Genomic DNA, 19,935 nt, shown 5'->3' with positions numbered 1-19,935 from the left:
GTAGTTGTCACGCGTGGTTTTCAACATGCATACTCTATAGAGAAAGCTGGGAACAAAATAGTCAAGACATAATAATGTTCCCACATTCTTCACAGGCACTTGGCCTGTTAGCATGCTTTAACTATCTACTGGTCTTTAATACTTCAAGATACTACAAAACTCTTCAAGATGTTTGCAACCTGTTCTTTGAATTTAGCTGAAAGTCAAACAAAGGTTTTTTTTTCTTTCAGAAACAGTTTTTACTTGGCAACAATTTTGGCAATCAAGCAGCACATTTCACCTTTACAATAATATACATCACGCACACATCATGTTTTGACAAACGTGCAATTTATAGATAAATGTATCATTTAGAAATAAATGTAAATTGCTGCAAACTAAAGCTGTACTTAAAAATTTTATTATGAAAATTTTCAATGTATACAAAAGAGAAAATGTACAGCAAACACCCATAATCCCATCATCCAGATTCTACATTTATCAGATTTATCAGGATTTCCACAGATTCTCTCTTCCTGTCCTCTTCTTTTCCCTTGCTTCCTCCCTCCCTCCCTTCTCGACCCCCCTTCCCTATCTCCCCCTCCCCTACCCTCTCTCTCTCCCCCACCTCCTGAATTACTGTAAAGCAAACCCCAGACATCCCATGAGTGATTTCACCCTACTTAGCTATTAAATGAGTTCATTTCCTGGAAACACCTCTATTCTGTTCTAGGATCTAGCATAAGCTAGATTCTAATTGATCTTTTTTTCAAGTACCAATATCTGTGAGTCACTTAAACCCCAAAGGGTGCCCAATCCTGTGTCATTTCCTGGAGGAATATCAACTACTTCCATTTTAAGTAAAAGTTTACTTTCCTCTTTTTGTCTTAATAAAGATAAGATCTTTAAGCAATGGCTATTTTAAAATAAGTTAATAATTTTTCCCATAGAAACATTCACATCAATTAAGTCAGATTGAAGACATTCTTTAAATTCTTGCTAGACAAGAGTTTTGTAGATATTTAATATACATCTTAACCGTATTCTAAAAGCCCCCTTTCCTATTATGAAGAATACTATATCAAACCCAAAGACACAACAAAGTTATACCTCTACTTCCCCATCTTTACAAAGCTAAGAAGTATTAACTCCTTGGATTGAAATAGCACATTCTTCTTTTAAAAGGTCCAATCCCTTTATTTCCTAAGTAAACTCTGACATTTTCCAAAAATATCTGAATAATTTATGAAAAAAACATATCTGCTGCTAATGAAATTAATTAACCATCACACTTGAGGAGTAGTTCCATTCTCCTTTCCTGTGAAAAATAACACGGAAGCCAAGGGCAACCTTCAGGTATATACCTCTCACAAGGCAAGATCAGACCAGTTAACTCAAGACAAAATATTATGATGTACAACTCAGAAATCACTAGAGATAAAATTTCAGCTTAGACTTTGAGCTAAGCTGGAAGTTTATCTATTAGTCACTAAAATGGCCTCTTGCAGTGTAACATACCCTGCTTATATGTTCTCAAATATGGTACTTGTTAATTGAGAAAACTAGACTCTTTTGTTTCATACTTCACTTTTTACCTCATACGGGTGTAGTTAAGTACAACTAATTTGAGAGGTTACCCTTGATTCGGAGTCGAGATTTATACAACCAGCTATATTGAAATAGGAGAAATAAAACATATGATCACTATGTGATAGAAAACTCTGGTGAGTTTGTGAGCATCAGAAATCACTATCACTACCATATTATAGTAACACCACCAAAATCTCATCACCAATGATTTTCATGTATTTTGGCAAGTATGAATAAACACCAGTACAACTGTTTGTCATAAGTTATTTTGTAAGAGTAGAATATCAATCTGTTTGCCATATTCTGTCATGACAGCTACCCTCAACTTCTATTTCACAGAATTTTGAAAAACCATTTAACAGTGATCAAAAGTATTTGAAATTCCATTCCCCTTCGCCCCACCCCCAAGATATAAAGTAAGAGTTTCTGTCATTTAAACCTTTGGCATCTGACTTGATAGATACAGCTATATAATTAGGATTACAAAACCAATTTTTAAAAAGTACAAAGTCCCTAAAATATTCCCCAAATAAAGAAAAGACAATATATAGAGAGAGAACAAGTCAGATTCTAAACTTCAAATTTTTCTCTTAAAACAAATTTGCTTCTACTTGAATACATAAGATTTAGAAAGCGTCTCCAAATGTGTAACTACCCAAACACATAATAAGGATTTCGAGATGTTTAAAGTAAATTTCTGCTTAAATATTCCATAATATAAAAGTTAGAGCCTAACGAAATAATATTAAAATTGTTACCCTTCCGGGATGAGAGCAAACCTGTTGTTTCTTTCTCGCAGCACTAAACAGAAGGAACCTCCCACGCCCAGAACGCCAATCTGGAAACCCAACATTCTTCTCACAATTGCAACTTTAGAGAGCAAGTCATAACACTTCCTGCTAGAGAGAGAGAGCACCCTGACAAAGCTATGATACAATACTTACGAATCCCCTTCCTGTCAGCCTCACAGTATTTTGCCAAGTATTAACAAATTGGAACTTCACAACATTTAGAGAAAAGTGAATTTTTTCATTGCAGCTCCACTGAAATCATGCAAGAACACAAGGGAATTTAAAGTTGGTTCAGGTCGAATAGCTACAACCCACATACCTATTTAAAGTTTGAACATTAGCCAAGTAACCTGCTTATTTTAGAACACATGGAACCAGCTTCTCCCCAGAGGCCAAGTCACTCGTCCATAGGAAAGTGCATTACTTAGAAAGGCAAATGAACTGTCCCAGACCACTTTCGTTCTATTATTCATCTCAATCCATACTTACGTCTTTATACAACACTTACACTCCATATGCTAGGTGTCAGAGCATTAACTGCGAGTATCTATATCTTGTTTTCTGTTGAATACATAAGCTGTTAAGTGTAGGAACTATATTTTCTACCAGCCTAGCATACAGGAACGAAACCAATACTTGACGAACTGAATTTTCTATTGAGAGGCAGTACTGCTGAGTAGTTTAGAGTTCTGGAGCCAGACTGGGTTCAGATCCTGTCTCCACAATTTTCTAGGTTGTCTTTGGACAAACTGCTTAAGCTCTTGTGCCTGTTTTCTCATCCAGGGATGATAATAGTAACTACATCACATAATGATAACTGTTTTGTACATTGTTGTGATGCTCAAATGATTTAATGTGCGTTCAAATTTTAGATCATAGCCTGGTAAATTGTAAGCACTAGGTATGTGATAACTGCTATATTCTTATTATTGCAATTTGTTTTTTTAACTGGTCTAGCAATTCTAATCAGTTAATTGTTAAATGAAGCAACTGGTTAGCTATGAGTTCTCACCCTTTATGGGAGAGAACAATAAATCAATAGGAGTACTGTGCTAGGTTCAGGAGACCATTTCTAATACTGACATAGGGCAAGTCAATCATTTGAAAGGAAATGGAGTGCAATGGGAGCATCAGGGCCTTAGGAATCAGACTGACTTCAACTCTGTGTGACCATGAACACATCACTTAGCTTCTCTGAGCCCCAGGTTCCTATCTATAAAAATGGAACTAATTCCATGAACTTCAGAGGGTTGCGATGATGATTAAGTGAGATAAATGCATAAGGGGGTCTGGCTCCAGCAAGGTGCTCAGTAAGTGGCGGCCATCGTTATAATCTGTCTGGGATATAATATGCATGGTACCATCTGCTCTACCTACCTAATCTGCTCTACCTACCTAATAAGTATGAAAGTGAGATAATAGATCCTTCAGTCCTTTATAAATAATATAAAACAAAGTGAAGCGTTTTATGCTAACATTGAAATCTCAGAATAAGGAGGCGACTCACATTGCAGTCACTTGTAAAAAGCATCAGGACAGCCCACATCAGGAGGCAGAGTGTTCTCCTGTCCTCATCACTAACCACCATTAGCAGACACTGGATTACATTTTGTCTCCTTAATGGAAGCACTTTATTTCATCAATCACAAAAACTGCATGAACTATCAAAAGGCAACACAATCCCGAACAGAAGGAATAGAGCGTCAGGAGTCAGAGGACGTGTTTTTCCACCTGTTTTCATTGCTGACTCACTATATGAAGTCTCTTCAACTTTCCTGAGTCTCAGTTTCACCATCTTTGAAACAAGCATAGCACTAGCTGCCTGTAGCCAGTCAGGGAATATGTGGGGTAGTAAGGAATGCTCAAGCACCTTGAGCTAACTGGAAGAAAGGGTATACGTGTATGTATTATCATGCATTTCCAGGGAAAACTGGGGCACAGGCAATTGCCTCCGGTAAGAAGACAGCATCAGTGACAGGCCAGCAATGTTGGGTTTCCCCAGCCTTACTTTTCTTTAGCCACACTTGTCACTTCACAACACTTATATGGGTCTGTCCCAAGTGCTATTAAATTAACTTCCTCGGGCTTCCCTGGTGGCGCAGTGGTTAAGAATCCACCTGCCAATGCAGGGGACACGGGTTTGAGCCCTGCTCCGGGAAGTTCTCACATGCCATGGAGCAACTAAGCCCGTGTGCCACAACTATGAGCCTGCACTCTAGAGCCCACGAGCCACAACTACTGAGCCCGTGTGCCACAACTACTGAAGCCTGCGTGCCTAGAGCCTGTGCTCCGCAACAAGAGAAGCCACGGCAATGAGAAGCCCATACACCGCAACAAAGGGTAGCCCCCGCTCGCCGCAATGAAGACCCAATGCAGCCAAAAATTAAAAAAAAATAACTTCCTCAATGATCACGCTACCCAGAAACAGCTTCCTTGTCTTTCCCTTTCTTGGTCATCTGGAATGTATATGCTTTCTAGCTTTCTGAACTCTAAGGCTAATCTTTGATCACAGTGAAATCTGTCAACACCCAGTTGTTGATTTTAAAGTCTATTCACCATAACATGATAGAATTCACTTCAACTGCAAAATATTGTGGTGAAAGTTCTAGGAATGGATACTCCCTTTAAAAATGGACATCTTCTACTTAGTAAATACCAGGACATTTCCTGAAAGACTGCTGTATCACATCAGTAGTTCAGCCAGTTTTGGCCTGCAGCCCATGCTGTAACCTTCTAAATGTCTCATCATATGACGTACGTGCAGGTGTGCGGGGCAAAGGGGGGGGTATTGGCGTTTGTGTATGTGTGTGAGTATGTGTGTGAACAGCATCTCTGTTTTTACTATGGGTAATGAAAATTGCTCTGGGAACAGAAGATGGTGGCAAGGGTTATGTAATCCATTGCACATTTTTATAAGCAGGCCACAGAATGAAAACAACTTTTACATTTCCAAATTCATCATGATGAATGCTGGGGAAAGTCAACAGAAACCAACCTATGTTTTATCTGTACATGTAAAGTGCACAAGCTCTCACTCTCTCTCAAATGTTACAAACAAATCCATAAAGTTAAAAGTTCACACATGCACCTATGGACACATACACCCTTCAGGGTGGAAAGGAAGGAAAGAGGCACACCCAAAGCTGCATGAGCATTTCATAGACGTATCAGTGTAATCTGCAGTTAGGACACAAGACCTAGACACAGTATTTTTAAAGTCTCTTCCAACTTTCATTCAAACATCATCCTCTCCCCACCACACCCAGTACGGGTTATATTCTTTCCATGTGTGACACGTACAATGGAGGCCTCTCCCACTGTGCTTAATGCCACACTTCAGTAACAGTGATCTATCGTCCTTTAATGGAACAGGATTTTACCCATCTTCATGACTTATAAAGTAAACAAACAAATAACACTCACAGTGAGTGAAACATCAAAGCAAAGGGATCTAACGTAAAACAGGTACCAAATTAACACGGAGGATATTGCTACTGTAATTTTGGGCCATATTGGAAAGTTTAGGAAATTTATGCCAGGAACAGTATTAGGTACACAAACTTCCTGTTGTGTGGCTGTGTCAGTTTTAACAATCAGGTAGATCTGGTTTACGTGATGATTGGGCGGGGCTTAAATAAGCCACAAGAACATCTTAATTTCAATATTCCAAGGGCTGTCTCCCCAACAGTAAATATTTGTGAGCTCTGTTTTTGCATAACAAAGTAATCAACCTTTTAAAACAGGATGTCTTATTATATATTAAATTATATACCTTGCCCTAATGCCCTAAAACAAAAGGCTGAAATAGGGCTTCCCTGGTGGCGCAATGGTTGAGAGTCCGCCTGCCGATGCAGGGGACGCGGGTTCGTGCTCCGGTCCAGGAAGATCCCACATGCCGCGGAGCGGCTGGACTCGTGATCCATGGCCGCTGAGCCTGCGCGTCCGGAGCCTGTGCTCCGCAACGGGAGAGGCCACAACAGTGAGAGGCCCGCGTACCGCAAAAAAAAAGGCTGAAATAAATAGAAGAATTTAAAGCATGGGTCCTCCAAAAATTATCAGTTGAACTACACATGGGATAAGGAAGTGATTTGGAAGACATCTGTGGTGACTATATACAGTTAACAACACTGAACTGCATATTTCAAAGTTGCTAAGAGAGTAAATCTTAAAAGTTCTCATCACAAGAATAAAAAAGTAACTGTGGGGTGGTGGATGTTAACTAGACTCATTGTAGTAATCATTTCACAATATATACATATATTAAATCATTTCGTTGTACACCTTAAACTAATACAATGTTATATGTCAATTATATTTCAATGAAACTGGGGGGGACATTGTGTTCTGTTCATAGCTAATAAAATCATACAAAGAAATAACTCATATGCTCTACACCTTCCTATCCTGAGAGTCTCTCATTCAAAAAAAGGATAGGGAAGGAAAAGAAACAAAAAAACCCAACTAACCGAGCAGCTCCTAAACTTTTTGGCCTCAGGACCTGAGGACCCCAAAGAGCTTTTTGATATATGGGTTAGATCAGTGTCTTTATCATATTAGAAGTTACAACTAAGAAAGTTTAAAGATATTTATTTAAAAAAATTAAACCCACCTCATGCTAATATAAATAACATTTTAAAATGAAAACTATATTTTTAAAAAATGTAGTGGGAAGAGGCAGGGCATGCCTCGCTCCTGCGGATGTCTCTTGCTTCAACACTGTTTGAATGGAACAGACCCAGGGACGCCCCCTTTTCCAGCCTCCAATCACCCTGGAACCTCTTTTCCAGTCACACCCTTAGGAACCAACCACTATGCCGTCCTCAGCCTCCGGAACCAGCCAGCACCGTTTTTTTTGGAGCTTAGCTCCTTACTGTTGATCAACCATGAGCTCCCAGATTTGTCAGAATTATTCCACCCAGGTGGAAGCAGCCGTCAACCACAGGGGTCAACCTGCATCTGGGTCCTCCTACACCTACCTCTCTCTGGGCTTCTATTTCTACCGCGATGATGTGGCTCTGGAGGACGTGGGCCAGTTCTTTGCTGAGTCCACCATTGAGAAGGGCAAGGGCGCCCAGCATCTCTTGAAGATGCAAAACCAGCACAGTGGCTGTGCCCTCTTCCAGGAGCGCAGAAGCCGTCCCAAAATGAATGGGGTAAAACTCTGGACAATAAGGAAGCTGCCACAGCCCTGGAGAAGAACCTGAGCCAGGCCCTTGTGGACCTGCACCCCTGGGCTCTGGCCGCGCAGACACCCACCCGTGACTTCCTGGAGAGCCGCTGCCTGGAGGAGCAGCTGAAACTCATCAAGCAGATGGCGACCACCTGACTAACCTCACCTCCCACTAGCGCAGGCTGCCGCCGGGGTTGGAGTGCGGGGGGGGGGTGGTGCTGAGCCAGTAGCCCTTCCAAAGGCTCACCCTCAAGTACGACAGGGGCCTCTGCAGCCCAACGGTCTTTGAGGGGCCCCTCTGCATCCCTCTGGTGTCAGGGCTTCTGCCTAAGCCCCTCTCTGCAGCCCTAGGCAGCTTTTTGACCACCCTGGGGCCCTCACCTAAGCCGTGGGCCAAATGGAAACAAAGGTTTTTGCAGGAAAAAAAAATAGAAGAGTATATTGTTTACATCTTTGTTTAACTAAATACAGTGACAGCTGGATTTTCATATCTGCTTCTGCATTGTCTGTTGCAATATGTTGTTTTGATTCAAGTATATGAAGAAAACAGGGCCTCCCACAGATACGTTGTTTGGAAAAAGGAAGTATTTTAGGAGCCTTTTCGGATAATTATGGATATTCTTCTTTATAATACCACGCCAAAACTGGGTAAGTGCTAGTTTCTTAAATAGTTGTTGCAGTGTGGAATCTGATATCAGATCAATGACGTTATCATACTCTGTTAACGTTAAAATCCATTGGTCTATCTTGCACTTTATTTTTCTGTACTTTTTTTTTTTTTTTGCGGTACGCGGGCCTCTCACTGTTGTGGCCTCTCCGTTGCGGAGCACAGGCTCCGGACGCGCAGGCTCAGCGGCCATGGCTCATGGGCCCAGCTGCTCTGCGGCATGTGGGATCTTCCTGGAACGGGGCACGAACCCGTGCCCCTATCTTGCACTTTAAATGGACCTTTTACCCATGCTTGATTTCAGAACATCATGCACTGATCATATGGAACAATACTGTTTGACTAGTACAGATGTGTTGTCACACTTCATTTTACAATATCTAACAAATCACTTCCATTAAAAACACCACCAACCTCATTAGAAAAGTCTTAAGTATTGATGTATGGTGGCTGACGCAAGTTTTCAAGAATTTGAATTTTTGCTTGAAATCTCTAACTTTATCATTGGCAACAAATACTCCCAGCCGTTTTCCTTGCAGTGACTAGCACACTTGATTCACTTTTGATAACATATCTGCCAAATATTCAGGTCTGAATTATCAGTTAATGCGTCATTCGCTCTTTCGAGTAAAAATGGTTTTCTGTTTTCTAAAAGTGCAGCTAGTTTAGCTTGCAAATCAAAAAACTGCACAAGTGCTTTTCCTCAAGACAATCATTGTAAATCCATATGCAGCAGAAATGTTTTTATGTACTTCCCATTTCATCACACAGAATATTGAAAAGATGTATACCCAAGAGTTGAGATTTAATAAAATTAATTTTTCCTGCTTAATCAAGGACATTCATTAATGAACTGCATGTTATAGGTATGTTTCTAACAGGAAGGGTATGGTGTTGAATACAAAGACTACTCATACAGTGTGGGGCTAAGGCACTAGCAGTTTTACCCACCATTGCTTCTGTCAGTATAGTGAAAAAGCAAAGAACATCTTAGTGTTATTATACAAGTAATTTTGATCTCCAAGGGACTCTGTGGCATACTTTTCTATTGAGAACTGGTGCTTTATTTGGTAATATTTATGATGGAGTCATCTAATTTTAGAGACAAAAAACATAAGGTCCATAGGTTTTTAACAAGAAATTTCAAAACTGAGAATGCAATTACCAGAATAGGTTTTAACGCGAGTTCTGTTCTGTTGAACTGTGAAAAGAAGAATTCATTGATTAATATCAATTCTGAGGGGACCAATCTATAGCTTATTTACTCCAAAGAATATTTTGCAGAATCAGGTTCATGTCCATGAGATGGGAATTTATCACGATAGTGTAGTTTTTAGAAACTTTTAATACATTTTTTAAAAGATTAAGAAAGACAATATGTTATAAAACTACTTAAAAATATCCAGTTCATATGTAGCAAATCAGATTTTTCTTCTGATAATCAGTAACAGTTTCTTTCTCTGATACTAGAAAAGAAAGGCTTTGAAAGTTAGACTCTGTATGAAATGCAGAATTATAACTTTTAAAATATTAAAAATGAAGTGAACTATAGTATTTATGTGTAAAATAATATGCAGGTTATTTGAAAGCAAATCCCAAACAACAAAAAAGGGGAGAGAAAAGATGAAATATAAGAACATCAAATATTGATAAACTGTTGAAACTGTGGGGGGGTTCCTTATGCTATTTTACTTTGTATGTTTGAAATTTTCCATAAAAGTAAGCTTTTAAAAATTCCATGAGCTTATAAAAAAGTATTTTGTATTTTGGAAAGCAAAAATAAAATTCCTGACTCATATTCATTCGTTACCACGAACACTGAATGAACATCCACTCTGTAAAAGGCACTGTACTTAGATGGCATCAGGAAATAGAAAGATTTATGAAATATGCCTTTTACATTCAAGGAGCTCAGAGTGTCTGTGTCCATATATGTAATTGATTCCCTAAAATGGGTATAATGCCTCCACTATGACCATTCTAAGGGGTACTTATACTATTACAAAGCACAGCTTGAGCCAACTGAACTGCAAATCAGGATAATGCAATTTTAAGGGAAAAAAAAGGAAACTGGCATGAAAAGAAAATACAAAAAGGAAACTTAAAAAATAAGAAATGAGACTCTCTTTGGTTTTCCTCTATAAAAGGAAACCAACAAGAGATGTGAGCAAATATGGGCATGACCACATCATTTTTCCACCACAACCCCATCATCTTATTTTACTTCAGGACAGGAACCATCATGTCATCTCCTTTGAGTCAGCTCTTGTACTACTCACATAGGCAAAAATAACTGAGCAATACATTCACTTCCCATGGTGAACATTAAATACATTAAGTATTCTATAATTCTTCCAATGAAAGAAGACAGCAGTTACAGATTCCATATTTTAATTTTCAGGGCTACTATGTCCATTCACACCGCCCGCCCCCCCGTATAAATTAAGACCATCCTAAAGAATAAATCCACAAGTTAAATCAATAACATTCCTCAGTTACTCAAGGGGTCTAATTTTAACACTGATAAATGAAAAATAAAAGTGAGAATCAAAAAAATCAAACATTTACTTTAACTATCATCTTCCAGCTTATTGCCATATATTCCAAACAAATTATCAATTTTTCCCTATTCAAACTTCAGGTAAAATGTGCAAGAGTTCTCAAAACTCATTCAATGTAGGTCTTTAAAAGCTGAGTGATAGATTAAAGGATTTAAAATTGCTCCACTGTTTTCATCTTTAATATTTATTAAGCTCAATGAGGGCAGTGATTTGTCTTTTCACCAATCTATCTCAAGCATCTAGAACAGTGCCTGGCACACAGTAGGCACGCAATAAGTATCTGTTAAGGAGGGTGGGGGTGGGGGGATTGGATGAAAGCAATCAAAAGGTACAAACTTCCAGCTGTAAGATAAATAAGTACTAGGGATGTAATGTACAATATGAGAAATTAACACTGCTGTATGTTATATATGAAAGTTAAGAGAGCAAATCCTAAGAGTCCTCATCACAAGGAAGAAAAATTTTTTCTTTCTCTTTTATTTTGTATCTATATGAGATGATAGATATTCACTAAACTTACTGTGATAATCATTTCATGATGTATGTAAGTCAAATCATTATACTGTACACCTTAAGGCTGTACGTCAATTATGTCTCAACAAAATGAAGAAAAAAATTCAGGAACAAATATTTACTTTCAAATGAAAAAAAGTATCTGTTAAATAAATTTGTGATAATAACATTGCATGCTAAAGGAATTAAACTCACTGTCATGTGCTATAGTGGTGTATTACATAATAAAGAATAAACTTTTAGCACTTTTAATGCAAATCACATAAATAAACATAAAAGACATCTACTCTTGTCCCATTGGGTAACCCTACAAAACAGGGTGATTCCTAAGAAGTAATCCAGCCAAAGAAACGGTAGGTTACATCTTTCTAGTGGCACCGAATCCATGATCATATTTGGCAGCTGAATGATTTTCTAATTCTCCACTTTTCGAAAATAAAGGCATTTCAGAGAAAAGTGGAATGGAAGGCATAAAGAACTCTGAATTTTATCAAGTTTTCCTTCAAAATTGCCACACACACAAAAAAGAAAAATCGCACTTAAGCTGTCAAGATCTCAATGCTTTAGCTTTCTTAACTTTAAAACGACTACTTTTTGACCTCACAAGGAATCACAAAACCTTCAAAAGAAACAGCCGCTTCAGCATTTCCTGCCTGTCTGCCCTAGTCCAAGATTAACCTTGTCAGTTTTTAGGAAGACTTATAAAACTCCTTTAAATGACTAATTCAGATGAAGTGGTAACATGAAACCACAGTTTATAAGACGCTGGTTTCTACTTGTTACCAGATGTTGCCATCACTTCAAAGTGTTAAATGCATTCATGAAGAGGTTCAGATATATTTGCATGTGGAATATTTTCTGACTTCTGCTATTATTGTGAAGACAGAGGAAAACTGTTGCCTTGTTGCCTAATAAAACATCTTTAAGGTTGCCAATATTCACATCAAGAATCACCAAGTACTCTGTCGGTCTAATTCCTCCGTGTAATTCTTGCAAGCACATATATATATAAACACTTTAAAAACACACCACAGGGACTTCCCTGGTGGCGAGGGGTTAAGAATCTGCCTGCCAATGCAGGGGACACGGGTTCGAGCCCTCGTCCGGGAAGATCCTACCTGCCACAGAGCAACTAAGCCCGTGCGCCACAACTACTGAGCCCTCGCTCTAGAGCCCGCGAGCCACAACTACTGAGCCCGCCAGCCACAACTACTGAAGCCCACGCGCCTACAGCCCATGCTCCCCAACAAGAGAAGCCACCACAATGAGAAGCCCGTGCACCACGACAAAGAGTAGCCCCCGCTCGCCGCAACTAGAGAAAGCCCATGTGCAGCAACGAAGACCCAACGCAGCCAAAAATAAATAAATAAATTAAACAAAACAAAAACACACCACAAATTAATTCCATTTCTTTGGGAGCTTGTCATGAAACAGCCCGCTTAAAGATCTAGCTGAAAAATCCAAATGTGTGTGTGTTTGTGTGTATGTGTATACTTTTGGAGTTGCTTTTTTAGACAAAACAGTAAACAGTCACTAGCTTCACATAGTTCAGGGTTCCTTTGCCAGGGTAACTCAACAATTGCACTAGGTTTTCTGCTTCTACACATTCTTCTCTTGTTATGTTAATTTCTTTGGTTATGTTGCCATTGGGGTTTTATTAGGTTAATTAAAAATGTTTTTTAATCTCCAGAGAGAGTTTAAGGCAACAACAATGGTTGCTATTTTCTACACATAATGGTCATTGTTAAGTTTTGGCCCAACACAGCATCCTGAATACAATGTAGATTTATCCTTAAGATTGGCTGCAAAAATACTGTGGTCTCACACAGTGTTATGTGCCCTTTCTATTCAAATGTCTGGGAGATACCCCATAACTCTTATTTTATTTTTGCTGATACCCCGACTGCATTTCTTTGAGGATGGAGTTGAATCCATAAACATAACACTAATGCTGGCTCAGATTTCTAGACACTGAATTATAACTGACCAGTTTTGCTTGCTCAGTATTTTATTTGGCAATCTGTTAACCTGGTACAGCTAAAAAGTCTCATAATTAATTCTGCCACAAATCAAACAACTTTTGTGGCCTTTGCTTGCTAAAAATCATATTGTTAGCAAAAAGTCATCCATGCAAGAGCAACTTCTTCCTTCTCCCAGTTTATCCCTCTCCCTGGTACTCTTACCTCAGAAATTGGCTAAGCCATTAGCAGGGTTCTTTTGATGGGGTAGACTATGGTAGGCTCGCTGGCTCTGAGAATTCGCTGCTTTAGAGAATGAGCTTTTAAAGGTCTCTCATTAGACCAAATACAAAAATGCAGATAAGCGATATGTGAAGAAAGAAGTTGGAATATCTGTTTGATGAGTACCATTATACTGCATTCTTCCTTAAATTACACTTTTTTTCCATCACAGGATAGGTTTTGCTGTAGCTGTGACTATTAACCTAAACAAAGTTAGGAGTAGATGGGGAAGAAACAAATCACTGATATTAGTGGTAGTAAATTTTTTTTCAGTATTAATTCTGTATTTAAATGATCATCATACATCCTTTTACCAAAACTCCTCTATTCTTAAAATCTTAATTTTGCCCTATTTTTTAATTGGCTGAATTTCACTTTCGAGTATTTCTCTTTTCTACGAGTTCTTTTATATTCATGGGAACTGCCTAGTACCTTTATTTTTGAATGACATCTTGGCTTACTATTCTTGGATCGCATTTTTGTCCTTTCAGAACTCTGTACACAATGCTTAGTGGTAGTAAATTTCACTGTAATAATTATACTAAAACTATATGAGCCACATGCTATAACTTAGGTAAGTTTTCCTTATTGAGAAGTAATTCTGTTAATTGTGTTTAAGGTAGTATATCTGGACTGTGATTTTCAAATTCCTGCTTTCTGAGTATAACCACTTAATGCCATATTCATAATGTTATAGGCTGCCAGTGACATATTTATTAAAACAATAAAAGCCAATTTAAAACAGGATGGGAAAGAGAGCCAAGTTTTTTTGGTGCTTCCACCCTGAATCATGAAGCAGAAAGAAGGGTGGAAAAGCTTTATCTTGAGAAAGCAAGACAGAAATGAAAGCATGATCTCATTCACTTTTCCCGCACCCAAACAAGGTGACATTTTCTGTTCCTTTCTTCTTCAGCCCTAATCAGTTTAACAGTCCTCTTTTTTTAATCCCTAATAGTAAGTTTCCAAGTGCCCTTTTTTTTTTTGCGGTACGCGGGCCTCTCACTGTTGTGGCCTCTCCCCTTGTGGAGCACAGGCTCCGGACGCGCAGGCTCAGTGACCATGGCTCACGGGCCCAGCCGCTCCGCGGCATGTGGGATCTTCCTGGACCGGGGCACGAACCCGTGTCCCCTGCATCTGCAGGCGGACTCTCAACCACTGCGCCACCAGGGAAGCCCTCTTTTTGTAATTTTTAAGATTTTATTTTTCAGAATCAAAGATCAAAGCATGAGTATGCACAAAAGTTTTCATTTAAAATGTTTTGATTTACTATTCATGACTAACAAACACATCCTAAACTCCAATACCCTAAATCCCAATGATTTAGTGGCATATTCTGTTTTGCTATGTGGTTAATGCATTTGTTTGAAACAAAAGAAGAGGTAAACCATACTTAAGGCAGTAGGTTTAGGAGTCTTGCAAAGAGAAATCTAAGGTGGGGGCAGGAGTCTTTAAAAATTCTGGAAAGAACTCTTCAAATAATTTTAAAATTCAAAAACATATCAGTGATTTAGAACTTGAAAGTTATATACCTAAATCAAGAATGTGTCATTCCTTTGAAAAAGTTTCAATATTGGCAATTAAAAAAAAAGATATCCAAGTTATATCTGAAGAGAAATGACCAATTAATATTTGTTCAGTGATTTAAAAATCATAAAAGTAGGCACCACTTTAGAAAATAAGACCTAGCATGAGACTATAGAAGAAATTAAATTGTCTTCCTTAATGGAATTACCATTTTTAACTTAATTAACATTACATATGCAATCTCAAAATTCTAATTTATTAATGTAACTCCTATTGACAGCACAGTTTTTTGTGGTCATAGACCAGCTTATTCTAAAAATTTATGTGGAAAATAAACAGGTCTTAGAACAGGTAAACTTTATTGAAAAATAGACTGGGTGGACTCACTCTGCCTGGTGTTAAGTCATTCCTTGTAGCTACAGCAATCAAGATAGTGTGGTTACAGAGCAACACATGCAGAACAATGGAACAGGCCAGAGAACTCTGAAATAGACCCACACGAATAAGCTCAACTGATTTTTGACAAGGGTGCAAAAGCTCATCAGTGGAGGAATGGTGCTACAGCAACTGGACAACCATAGGGGAAAAAAATAAGAACTCTGACCTAGACCTCATTTTGTGTAATATTGTGTAAAGATTTACACCAAAATTAACTCAAAATGGGCCACAGACTTAAATGTGAAACATAACACCATAAAACTTTAGAAAAAATTTTTTGAAAAATTCATCAGGAACCATGTTTGGTGAAGAGGGCTTGGACATAACATCAAAAAGACAATCCATAAAAGGAAACATTGATCAACTTGGCCTTGTCAAAATAATACTTTTGTTCTGTGAAAGACCTTGCTTGGAGGATGGAAAGACAAGCTACAGACTAGGAGAAAATAGCTGTATACCACATATCTGACAAAGGATTGTTATCTAGAATATATAAAGACTTCTCAAAACTCAACATTAAAAAACAATCCAATTGGAAAATAGGCAAAAGACACGAACAGATATTTCACCAAAGAGGATATACAGATGGGAAACAAACACATAAAAAGATGCTCAGCATCATTAACCACTGGGAAATGCAAAATGAAACAAAAATGGGATATCACTACACACCTATCAGAATAGCTAAAATAAAAATGTGACAATACTAAGTGCTAGCAAGGATGTAGAAAAACTGAGTCACTCATACATTGCTGGTAGGAGATTAAATGGTACAAGTCACTACAGAAAAACATTTTGATAGTTTCTTATAAAATTAAACATGCAGCTCTCATATGACCCAGAGATTGCATTCTTTGGGAATTAATCCCAGAGAAATGAAAATTTACAATCACAGAAAAGCCTGTACACAAATATTTGTAGCAGCCAATACTAGAAATGGCCCAGATGTCCTTCAATGTGTGAATGGTTAAAAACACTATGGTACATTTACACCATGGAATACTACTCAGCAACAAAAAGGAGGAAGGTATTGATATACACAACTTGGATGAATCGCTAGAGAATTATGCTGAATGAAAAAAGCCAAAAGATTGCATACTCTGATTTCATTTACATAATATTTTTGAAATGACAAAATTATAGAAATGGGAAACAGACTAGTGGTTTTCAGGGGTAGAGATGGGGCAGGTGCAGGGGAGGGTGGAAGGAAGTGCATGCTGTTACAAAAGGGTAACAAAAGGGATTCTAGTGGTGACGGAACTGTTCGGCATCTTGACTGTATTAATGTCAACATCTTGGCTTGGGTATATTGTACTATGGTCTTGAAGAGGTTACTACTGGGGGAAACTGAGTAAAGGGCACACAGGATCTCTTTGTTATTTCTTACAAGTACATGTCTACAATTTCTGCAAAGTAAAAAGTTCAATTAAAAAATCCAACTCAGAATTAAACACAGAATATAGTATATATTATATATATATATATATATATATACTATATACACAGTATATAGTATATAGTGGATAGGAAAAGGGAAGAAAACTTATATGCAATAATTTCATATCCTATTTTAAACATTATTGCCACGAATTTTTCCAAAATACTATAGACATAACTACTGACACTATAGTCTTAGCATATATGGTCAATTCATGACTCCACTAGAGTATTTGATCTGGGTAAACGATATTTTTTCTGTTCAATACCAAAATAACAAGCTGATATAAAGGAGAATTTCAGGGCAAGAACCCACCAATGCATGACAATTTTGGTATCTGTTATTAGAAATATTTACTTAAGTGACACTTCTCCCCAGATAGTCACTCCTTGATCTCCTTCATGTCTTGCATCAAATATCTTCCTTTCAGTGAGGCCTCCTGTGACCACATGATTTGAAATGGCAATGCACTCTTCCCACACCCTATACCCTCAACTTTAATTTTCTCCATAATACATTACCATCGAATATACTATATCGTTGTTCATTTTGTATCTTCCCCTAGTAGGATGTAAGCTTCATAAGGATGGTAATTTTCATTTGTTTCAGTCACAGGTATAATCCCCAGTGCCTAGAAAATAACTTGACCTATAGAGGCACTCAGTAAATATCTGAATAAGTGAATGAATCAATGAATAAAATGGAATTTTTTTTCTTGGTGAGGAGTGTACAAAAGGGGAAATGCTCTCTGAGAGAGAAAATCCAGTTTGGAAGAAACCAAGAGTGATAAATCCAGGAATTCTCTGGAGGTCCAGTGGTTAGGACTCTGCACTTCCATTGCAGGGGGCACGGGTTCAATCCCTGGTCGGGGAACTAAGATCCTGCAAGCCACGCGGTATGGCAAAAAAAAAAAAAAAAAAAAGAGTGATAAATCCTACAATGTATATCCAATATATTGGCATTAGAGTTTTCAAAATCCTTTGGATGGGGGCTTCCCTGGTGGCGCAGTGGTTGGGTGTCCGCCTGCCATGCAGGGGACGCGGGTTCGTGCCCTTGTCCGGGAAGATCCCACATGCCGCGGAGCGGCTGGGCCCGTGAGCCATGGCCGCTGAGCCTGCGCGTCCGGAGCCTGTGCTCCGCAATGGGAGAGGCCACAACAGTGAGAGGCCCGCGTACTGAAAAAAAAAAAATCCTTTGGATGCAATACAATGTAGGAAACTCTTTAAGATCAATGATTAGGACTGCAGCTTTGTAAGCATAAGAGTACTTTGGTTGAAGATACAACCTAGAAAATAATTTACCACTTCAAAGCTATTACTAATGAATTTTCATTAGCTATGGAAGAGTTGGTCGAGTTAAATAATGTTGCTTAAGTTATAGGTGAAGTGAGTTTCAGAGAGTTTATGTCAACTTTAAAGACATGGCATTTGCCATTTTGTTAACATCTGAAAGAAAACTCCAGATTGTATAAACTGATTCAGGGTGGAAGAGGCATTCCTAGTGAACCACGCTGGACTCTGGATGTGGTATTTAAATTTATGGCAAGAATAGTGATGGATTAGGTATCAGGAGACCCCATGCCCCCACTGTCCAACACTGCATTAGACCTCTGTCGCCTCATCTGCAAAAATCAGTGGCTGGATTAGACTCTGAGGTCTTCAAACGATGGCACATTATGTTATTTATCTTAGTGATAACAGTGTCTAGCACACTGTTGATGATTAATAAAGGCCTGTTAAATGAATTAAGTAATTAAATAGGAAGTTCTAAATGGGTCTCCGGGAAATTGTATCTTTTCTTGACTGAACTGCAGCCCTCCTCTCTCAGGGAGGCCTAGCCTTTCCTAGTTGGCCTGCCCAGAATAAGGCAACTAGGTCCAGAAACTTCTCTGTGGGTTGAATACAGAAGACAATGGCAGAGATCGGTTCTAGGTGTCATTAGCTATATTGACCTGAAGGGTTCTTGAAAGAAAAACTCTGCTCTGTAACTGATTCTTGTTACCATCCTCGGATAATCCCTCCTTCTCATGTTCATTCCTGAAGAGTCAAAAGGTAAAGACTCCCTCAAACTTACTGCTGAACTTTCTAAATGTAAAACACAAAGCTCTTCTGAAAATGTCAAGTGTCAAATGTACTCAATATTATTTCTGGATGGATAGACAAGCAACCAGTACTAATGGTCACATCCTGGGAAGGGAAATGGGGGATCGGAGTCAGGGGCAGGAGGTTTATTTTCTTTATGTCCCTTTATAGCTTTTGAATTTTTTTCTGTGTATGTATTTCATATTTGAAGCGTAAATTTTTGTTTGTTTGTTTGTTTTTGCGGTACGTGGGCCTCCCACTGTTGTGGCCTCTCCCGTTGCGGAGCACAGGCTCCGGACGCGCAGGCTCAGTGGCCATGGCTCACGGGCCCAGCCGCTCCATGGCATGTGGGATCTTCCCAGACCAGGGCATGAACCCACGTCCCCTGCATCGGCAGGCGGACTCTCAACCACTGCGCCACCAGGGAAGGCCCTTGAAGCGTAAATTTAAAAATTAAATATTAGATGTGCTCAATAATGCTTTAGGTTGACTGAAAACCATTGTGTTTCAAAGCATTTGTCATTTACTTCTGCAATACTTAATACTGCTTACTTTTGTTCCTTATACTAGGTATTCAATAAATGTGTATAAACAAGGAATTTTGTATAAATCTGTTATACAAGTTTTTAAAAAGGTGATTATAGAACTTTTACAGGCTTTCCATTATTCAAGCAGAAATATTACTAAGGAATAAGGTAGTGTTGGGAACAAGTTGATGATAATAAGCTACTGAGCATCAAGAAACAGGAAACGGGGCTTCCCTGGTGGTGCAGTTGTTAAGAATCCGCCTGCCAATGCAGGGGACACAGGTTCGAGCCCTGGTCCGGGAAGATCCCACATGCCACGGAGCAACTAAGCCCGTGAGCCACAACTACTGAGCCTGCACTCTAGAGCCCGCAAGCTGCAACTACTGAGCCCGCGTGCTGCAACTACTGAAGCCCGC

At 38.8% G+C, this 19,935-nt stretch overlaps 2 protein-coding genes across 5 annotated transcripts in view; one reads left to right on the top strand and one right to left on the bottom strand.

The window, feature by feature from the left end:
• The window catches only part of PLS3 (plastin 3), an 89,616-nt gene that overhangs the window by 55,563 nt on the left and 14,118 nt on the right, over positions 1-19,935 (bottom strand). The window contains exon 1 of one of the 4 annotated variants that reach the window (XM_082681696.1): positions 2,349-2,424. The exons of 2 other annotated variants lie outside the window; for them this stretch is intronic. The gene's annotated coding sequence lies outside the window, so the exon portion shown is untranslated. Of the gene's footprint in view, positions 1-2,327; positions 2,425-19,935 lie in introns of those variants that run through there. One more of the 4 variants, XM_082681695.1, reaches the window with a different exon arrangement.
• Positions 7,244-7,686, top strand: LOC309817607 (ferritin light chain-like; the record flags this gene model as incomplete). The annotated part of the gene is made up of 2 exons (XM_082646886.1): positions 7,244-7,421; positions 7,484-7,686. 2 exons carry the CDS (start codon positions 7,244-7,246, stop codon positions 7,684-7,686), a joined length of 381 nt encoding a protein of 126 aa, XP_082503012.1.

The sequence above is a fragment of the Grampus griseus genome (assembly GCF_964374135.1).
Source record: "Grampus griseus genome assembly, chromosome: X".
NCBI classification, from domain to species: domain Eukaryota; kingdom Metazoa; phylum Chordata; class Mammalia; order Artiodactyla; family Delphinidae; genus Grampus; species Grampus griseus.
This window is presented reverse-complemented; position numbering and strand designations above follow the sequence as displayed.